This window comes from Propithecus coquereli, unplaced genomic scaffold (genome assembly GCF_000956105.1).
Source record: "Propithecus coquereli isolate 6110/MARCELLA unplaced genomic scaffold, Pcoq_1.0 Scaffold268, whole genome shotgun sequence".
Lineage (NCBI taxonomy): Eukaryota > Metazoa > Chordata > Mammalia > Primates > Indriidae > Propithecus > Propithecus coquereli.
The window spans coordinates 1,266,251-1,275,407 of NW_012148263.1; the positions used below are offsets into that span (position 1 = coordinate 1,266,251).

General features: G+C 35.3%; 1 protein-coding gene across 2 annotated transcripts in view; it reads left to right on the top strand.

The window, feature by feature from the left end:
• Nucleotides 1-9,157, top strand: part of PLS1 (plastin 1) — an 86,799-nt gene that overhangs the window by 42,069 nt on the left and 35,573 nt on the right. For both annotated transcript variants that reach the window (XM_012647421.1, XM_012647422.1), the window contains exons 3-5: nucleotides 2,088-2,251; nucleotides 3,696-3,825; nucleotides 7,081-7,213. In XM_012647421.1, the coding sequence (XP_012502875.1) occupies nucleotides 2,088-2,251; nucleotides 3,696-3,825; nucleotides 7,081-7,213 (427 nt within the window). The remainder of the gene's footprint in view (nucleotides 1-2,087; nucleotides 2,252-3,695; nucleotides 3,826-7,080; nucleotides 7,214-9,157) is intronic.

Sequence of the window (9,157 nt, forward strand, 5' to 3'; positions counted from 1 at the left end):
TCAGCCTCCCAAGTAGCTAAGACTTGCAGGTACATGCCACCACGCCTGGCTAATTTTTAAATTTTTTATAGAGATGGAGTCTCACTATGTTGCCCAGGCTGGTCTAGAACTCCTGGCCTCAAGGGATCCCTCCCTAAGTGCTGGGATTACAGGTGTGAGCTACCATGCCCCACTATTTCTACCTTTTGGCTATTGTGAATAATGCGGCTATGATCTGTTCAATTCCTTGCTTTCAGTTATTTTGAGTGTTTACCCAGAAGTGGAATTGCTCAATTATATGATAATTCTATATTTAATTTTTGCAGGAACTGCCATAGTGTTTTCTCTAGTGAATACACCATCTTACATTCCCACCAGTAGTGCGTAAGGATTCCATTTTCTCCATATCCTAACCAACACTTATTTTCTGTTTTTTTGAAAATAGCCATCCTCATGGGTGTAAAGTAGTATGTCATGGTTTTGATTTGCATTTGCCCAATGATTAGTCATGTTAAGCATCTTCATGTGCTTATTGGCCATTTGTATATCTTCTTTGGAGAAATGTCTGTTCAAGTGCTTTGCCTATTTTTGAATCAGTTTGTTGGATTTGTTGTTGAGTTGTAAGAAAGTCTTATTTCTTTTCAAACTGTGATCTTTATGGTTATTTAACTTACGCCTTTATTTCCTCACCTTTAAAATGGAAATAATATTAGTAACTACCTCAATGTTGTTGTAAGGATTTCATGAGACAATGTAAGTCAAGTTCTTAACAAATCACTTGGTACAGCATATGTGCTCATTAGTGTTTGTTTTTATTCTTGTCATATTACACCAAAGCTGCAGAGGTTGTAGGGATGCAGCTGGGATCTTAATTAAGCACCTAGATATGTCTGTCTTCAGAGCCTTAACTCTTAACCTATTCTTGTTAGTTTAGCAGGATGGTTAGCATGTAAATATCTTCCTCAATCTTGTTTATTTTAAAATATTTCCTACCATAGTGCTGGTACAGAAGTAAGCCAGCCTAGTCTGCTTGTATATTTCAGAATTACGGGAAACAGTTCTGTACTGGTGATGTACTAATAATGAGATTTTGCTCTAAATTCAAAGCAGTATTATTACAATATCAAGCAATTTAGCTGCCTTTTGTGATTATACCAATATTTTGGTTATTGGTGGTTCTAGTTTAGAAATATTCCATTGTTCTGAATAGTATTAATTCTAAGACTTTCAGATCAGAGTCCAAAGAAAAATTTCTATCCTTAACATTCATTGAGTTATAGTGAATATATATTATTATATTATATTATATATTATTATATTATTATAATATTATTATATTCAATCTCATTTATTGAGAAGAAAAAAAAATATAGGAAACAAAGCAACTATTGCCAGATGAGCAAAGAGAACCTATACAGGGTGGATCCACACAACAAACAAAGCAATCCAAAGCTCTGCTGCCAACTCTTGGCAGAAGTATTTTGTGTCACCTTTGTTCTGAGTCAAGAAGTGATATCTAGTCTCTAGGGCAAACCTGGGGAAGGGCATCTCAATGATGACATGAAAACACCTGGAAACCTGTTGCTAAAAGTCCAAATATAGGTGTGAATTTCTTGAACACCTAATCTCAAAATGACATCGAACATGATTCAGCATACATAATGGTATCATAAATATGTGATGAAAAAGCAGTGAATTATTGACAAATGAAATAGAATTGCAACCAAGTTAAATGTGGAACAAAAATTCCTTATGTGTATTTTACATGGTGCATATATTTTATATGGAATGTGGGGCCAGCAGATTCATTTTGTATATTTCATCAAGAAGTTAAAGTCTGGGTAGGTGTTCCCTTTTGTATATTGCTGATATATACATATATCTCTTAAAATACATATAGTGGCTGTATATCTATTTAAAAATGAGTTGTTAAATAAAGCGTATAGCACACCCTGAGCAGTTCAGGTGCAGGAAGAAAGGTTATTGCCACTTGTGAAACAAACAAGAAAGGTTCTGCATGCCTGTGAATCCCCCAGATGGCCTTCTGAGTACACATCTTCAGCAAAGAGTACAAATGATATTTGACAGCTCATAATGTGTCTTTACAGATATTGACAACAGTGGGTATGTTAGTGACTATGAACTTCAAGACCTGTTTAAGGAAGCAAGCCTTCCTCTGCCTGGCTACAAGGTGCGCGAGATTGTGGAGAAAATTCTAGCAGTTGCTGACAACAACAAAGATGGCAAAATCAGTTTTGAAGAGTTTGTGTCAGTAAGTAATCTAATCCTCTCCTGGCTACTGATCGTTTTGTTTCAAGCAGAATTTTAATTAATATCACTGCTAGCTTTGGTTAGATCCAGCTGCTAGAGGCCACAAAAAGCATTGCTTTAAAATGATGATGATTATAATAATTTCCACAAATTATTCATAAAAAGAATAAAAATCATTCTCAAATTGTTGGAATGGAAGTCAGGTGTAGATAATATTAATAGTAATTCATTCTCTAGAATAGTGACAGTTGAATTTGGTGTTTATTGACCAGTAATATAATTGAATAAGTATCTATGAAATATAAATAATCAGGTTTTGCATTATTTATTCATTTATCAAAAATTTTAGCTCTTCTCTTCCCAGAAACTTTGCTAGGCATTGTGAATGATGTGATGAGCAAAAAAAGACATGGTTCCTGCTTTCATGTAGTTTACATGTGGTGGGGAAGACTGAATCACACAAATGGATAAAAGATAACAACTATGATAATTGCTATGACACAGTGGTATAGGTCCCATGAGAGTGTGTATTGCTAGTAGAAGGAATTCAACTTGGAGGATAGGTTGGAGAAACCAGGGACTCAGGGAAGGTGTACTTGAAGCTGTGAAGACTGAGCTGAGTTCTGAAGAAAGATGTTAAACGATAAAAGTGTGTTTGGGGAAAATGAATATAGGAGGCAGGTAGACATTAACAGTATGTGTAGAAGCCCTGTGGCTTTAGAAATGATGGATACTCTCAAGCAATTGTAAAAAGGGTTAGTGTGGCTGGAGCTGAGATGATAAAGGTAAGGAATGTAACTGGAGAAGTAAGTCAGAATCAGGTCACATAGGGCCTTGCAGAATTTTTGTTTTTATTCTAAGAGCAATAGGAAGCCAATGAAGTGGGAGGAGTAGAGTGTGAAGTGACATGATTGGATTTACATCAAAAAAACAAATCACTTTGGCTGCTGCATGGAGAACTGATTGTATTTAGTTTTGCCAATCTCTGGAGAGTCCATTGACAGAGCGATTGGGAGAGGGAGTTTCTGTAAGCCTGTGTTATTTCCTGTAAGAGCTGACTTATTTAACATGTATGCATTTCAAATGTTTAGGCAGGAAAATACCTTCATTAAGGCATTCTTTTATCTTTATCATGTAGTTAATTATTTCTTAGATTTTCAGTACAAAAGATTATGGCAAATCAAGAAGAATAACTTCAGTGTGTTCAATTTAAGCTTAGTTATAACAAAATTTTTTCCAGTGGTTGGGGTGCAAATATTTGTCCATTTTGTTATTGGTAAAATGATGAGAGTTATCTGTGTATATAAGCAATATGTACAAGAATGCCTAATTGGTATTTATTTTTGTATCATTTCAAATAAATAAGTCTAAATAAATATCCTTCATGTTGCCAGATTTTAATGATTATCTGATCAAGTCTCAGTTTTACTTATGTTCCATTCCAGCTAATGCAAGAGTTAAAAAGCAAAGATATCAGCAAAACATTCCGAAAAATAATTAACAAGAGGGAAGGGATTACTGCTATTGGAGGAACTTCATCTATTTCCAGCGAGGGCACACAGCATTCTTATTCAGGTAACTGGCCACTCCAAATTTGATCTTTTAGTCATTGATTCATTCAGTAAGTGCCATATTTCATCAAATCTAAGATGCTATTCATTGTGAGTCATACAATTATTTTATGTACCATTGAGGGGAAAAAATACTGCAGACTAAATGATAACATGCCATTAAATTTGAAATGCATCTGTTTCAGAAATGTCTAAATAAAAAAATCCTAGAATTGTTGAAATCAATGAATTCCTACTATGTGTCAAGCTCAGTCTACATCAAAAAGATCAAACATAACAAATAGAAGTTGTTTATATTTAAGCATTGGATATGTTTAATAATGGCTTTTGAATGGCTTTTTTGGTGACTTTACTTTTAGACCTCATTTAGAAATGGTGGAGGGGCTTCTTATTATATAAGGATTTTTCCTTCCATTTTCCAAGAGCTGAAATACGTGATTCATCTTTTACCAAGCAGCCAAATGACTAGAGAGCACAGCACTTGATTTGCTTGATCTGATTAAACCACTGGATTGTTGCCCAGTGGGAAATCCAGAGTCACGTTAACTCTTAGGATGATGTGTACTCGCTCCACGCTAAGCTTCTTTCTCAGGGTCAAGATGTGGAAGAACCTTTGGCCAAGTTCCGTTTATTTATATGAACATAACTAGAACTACACTTTTTGACTTTTTGGCAGAATTCCCTCTCAGTTTTTTTTCTCTTTCTTCCTTTGAGATCTGAATCTCTTAATTATCCTCTTGATTCTCTTCATTTGTATTTGAATTTTCCTTGAGCGATACACACAGATTTCTCCCATCTGTTATAATTTTTTTCTAACCTTTCCCACTAAGGAAGTAAAGGCAGTGGCCTGTAATTGCTCCCTCCACTTTTTGAAAGGTATTCACCCCTTAACTCAATTTCTGCCTGAAAATTCTACTGAAATGGCTTTTTTTTTAAAAAGAAAAAATAAAAAAATTAAGGTATTGTATACATTCAGCAAAGTGTGTATAGCTCAATGAATTTTTACTGTGTATACATTCATGTACCTGTCAACTAGGTAAAGATACAGAATACTTCCATCACCCTGAGCAGCTCTTTCATGCCCTTACCAGTAACGATTCTAACCCAGAGGTAACCACTTTTCTGATGTCCATCACCATAGATTTTTATTTACTTGTTTATTGAGGTATAAGATATACCTAATAAAGTATACTATTCCTAAGTATATGGCTGGATGATTTTTTTTTTTTTTACCTATGAAAACACTCATGTAACTATTATCTAGAAGAAGATATAGAATGTTTAATGGCTTTTTTAAAAATAGCTTTATTGAGATATAGTTGACATAACATGAAATTCACCCTTTTAAAGCATACAATTCAGTAGTTTTCAGTATATTCAGAGTTGTGCAATTGTCATCACTGTTTAATCTCAGAGCACTTTCATTATGCCAAAGAGAAACTCCATACCCATTAGCAGTCATTCCCCATTTTCCCCTTCCCAAAGACTCTGCAACCATTAATCTACTTTCTATTTCTATAGATTTGTGTATTCTGGAAATTTCATACAAATGGAATCATCCTGTAGTGGCCTTTCATTTGACAAGCTTCTTCAGTGGCATAATTTTAAGGTTCATCCATGTTGTAGCATATATTGGACTTCATTCTTTTTTATTGCTGAATATTCCATTCTGTGGGTAATACTAAATTTTGTTTATCCTTTCATCAAATGATGGACATTTGGTTTGTTTCCATTTGTTGGCTATTATGAATAATGCTATATTAACACTCATGAACCCTTTTTTTGTGTGACATAGGCTTTGAATTCTCTTAGGTATATACCTAGGAGTGGAACTGCTGGATCTTTTGGTAACTTTCTGTTTAACATTTTAAAGAATTGCCAAACTGTTTTCCAAAGAGGCTGCACCATTTTACATTCTCATTAGCAATGTATGAGGGTTCCAGTTTCTTCACATTCTTGCCAACACTTGGTTTTGTCCATTTTTTAAATTACAGTCATCCTAGTGGTTGTGATGTGGTATCTCATTTCTGGTTCCTCTACCTTGAATATCCTTCCTTTCCCTGACTATCTTGAAAACCTATCTTTCATATAGTACCTCCTCCATAAAGCCCTTTTTTGGTCACCCTAACTAGAAGTGATTCTTTAAATTCTTAAAACATTGCATATATATCTCTAGTGGTGTGCTATATTTCCCTTATGTTGCATTTCTTTGTATATTTGTTTTATAATTACACTAAAAAATTCCTTGATGGCAGGTACAGTATCTTAGTGATCTTTAAATCCCTGGATTCTAGGTCTCTCTAAGGAGACATGTATGGTGAGGCAAGAACATAAGAAGGCAGATTACCATATGTACAAAGAAGGAATATTAATAAATGTTTGTGTCTGTATTGACTCTGTGTGTATAGGTGTGATGGATTAAATTTTGAGGTATCTGCCAAATTTTCCCTTAGAAAAATTACCTATTTCTAGGACCTGGGGCAATAATGGGGAAGGCCAGCTCGTATATACCCTCTGATGGGAATGTAGATTATTTACTTTGAAGGTTTATATTGTTAAATTATTATTGTTTCATAAAAATAAAGTTGTAGAACAATTTTACTCCTTCCTATTTGCCCCACTGCATAGCCCAATGACATTTTCTGCCTAAAGATCTGTACTTATACGAGAAGCCATATGTTGAAAAGTTGATGATGATGGCCAAGAGTAGTTCTGGTATCTAGATTTGTGTCAGTTTTCTTATAGTAAAAATTATACAGAAATGGAGCTGTTTTATTCATTTTAATAACTCTTGACTGAATTTAGTATTTCTGTTGGAGGCCAAAAATCATAGCTCTCTAAATCTTTTTCGAGGGGTGGAATTTATTGCCATGGATATTTGTTTCTTGTATTTTTTCATTATTTAAATGTATATATATTTTCTCTCTGGTCTCCTTCTGATTCATTAAATTTCAGAAGCAATGGGTGTGGCGGTATAGCTCAGTGGTAGTTTGACTGTAGAAGCAATAAATATTTGGAAAGATCTGTGAATCAAACCAAATATTTATTGTGTTCCGTTAAAATATATACCTTCCTCTCCCCTAATATGGTGAGATGAAGAAGTGGAATGAATTCACCTTTCTTCTTAAACCCTGTAGTGTTTTAGTAGTTTTAATAATAGTCATTTATTATCTTTGAGCAGAAATTAAGAAGCACACTACTTTGTAGTGTGATAGAGTTTGTCAAATGGGATTTGCCTACCAAGATTTTCTCTTTTCAGAGGAAGAAAAAGTGGCTTTTGTTAACTGGATAAACAAAGCCCTGGAGAATGACCCTGACTGTAAGCATCTTCTACCCATGAATCCCAATGATGGCAGTCTTTTCAAGTCACTTGCAGATGGCATCCTCCTTTGGTGAGTTTGAGCATCTGGTTCAGGGTGTTATGTTCTTTTTTAAATATATATATTTATTTAATTATTTTTAATTAATTAATTATTTTTGAGACAGGGTCTTATTCTGTTGCCCAGGCTAGAGTGCAATGGTGTCATAATAGCTCACTGCAACCTCCAACTCCTGAGCTCAAGTGATCCTTCCACCTCACCTTCCCAAGTAGCTGGGACTACAGGCACACGTCACCATGCCTGGCTAATTTTTCTATTTTTTTGTAGAGATGGGGTCTTGCTATCTTGCTCAGGCTGATCTCGAACTCCTGGTCTCAAGCAATCCTCCTGCCTTGACCTCCCAAAGTGTGGTAGGACTGCGCCTGGCGAGGGAGCTATATTCTTCCTGCCCCATTGATGAGCATTCCATGAAAACTATTATTCAGTGCATCTGTTATCTTTTGGAATTTGTAGCTACTTAGGTCTTGAAGGAGTTATACTATGTAGAAAATTAAGTACTACTGTATATGTATTGGAAAATTTCCAGAATTTTCTTTCAAATACATTCCCTTATTTTTCTGGTGCTTTTTACATCTATTATCATAATAATGCCAGGAAGCTTTTGAGTTATTCCTCTGATACATTTTAAAATGTTCACAGGTTTTCTTTTTTTACTTCCCAGAGAGGGAATGTTGATTATTGAATGGAAACACGAGGAATTGCAAAAGGAAGACATACCTTATTTGTACCTAAATGAAAAGAATGTTTTAATTCAGCCTGTGTTATCCTTAGTTCTTTGTAGTCATTTCTGCTTAGTAGATTGTAAACTCTCAGCATGTCTTTGTTGTGTGTACTATAGTCCCAGCGTACTTCTTTGTACAAAGCAGGTGTCCTTTTGCCTTAAGTTTATAAAAATATAGAAAACTTGCAAAGAAGAAAATAACTATCACAAATATTGTTACCTCCCCATAATTAATTATTAACATCTGGAACATTTCCTTCAGTCTTTTTTCTGTGTTTTTACTTAAAAAGGAAAATAAAACCTACCCACAAGTACATGATATCAGTTTTTAGGACATTATGTATAAAATATTCTTTGACCTCCACCTACAATTCTGATCTTTTTCTCTGACCTTTAGAGAAATTCTTAATATGAATCAAATGGGTATTTTCCTATTTTTGTTCTAAAAGATAAAATCTATTCTAAAATATAGAGACAAAATTTATTTTTCTTTTAAAATGTCTGAATTATGTCTTACATGAAATCTCTGACTCCTTAGCTTTCTGTAACACCAGTAATCTTAACAGTGTTGCCACTACTTTATGAAATTTGGCCTCTTGAGAATTTCTTTGTTTACATTTCAGGCTGCTGAATGTTGATCATCATTAAGTGAATAAAGAAAAGATTCACATAAAGAAAATGCAGGATGGTCAAGAAAAATGAGAGGCCAGGCACAGTGGCTCACCCCTACAATCCCTAGCACATTGGAAGGCCAAGGTGGCAGGATCACTTGAGGCCAGGAGTTCAAGACCAGCCTGGGCAATATAGCAAGATCCTGTCTCTAAAAAAAATTAGCAGGCATGATAGCATGTGCCTGTAAGTTATAACTGCTCAGGAGACTGAGGCAGGAGGATCACTTGAGCCCAAGAGTTCAAGGCTGCAGTGAGCTATGGAATCGTGCCACTGCACTCCACTCTGGGTGACAGAGTGAGACCCTGTCCCTAAAAAAAATTTTTTTTAAAAAGGTGAAATGTTGGCCGGGTGCGGTGGCTCATGCCTGTAATCCTAGCACTCTGGGAGGCCGAGGCAGGTGGATCATTTGAGCTCAGGAGTTCGAGACCAGCCTGAACAAGAGCGAGACCCTGTCTCTACCAAAAAATAGAAAGAAATTAATTGGACAGCTAAAAATATAGAAAAAATTAGCCGGGCATGGTGGTGCATGCCTGTAGTCCCAGCTACTTGGGAGGCTGAGGCAG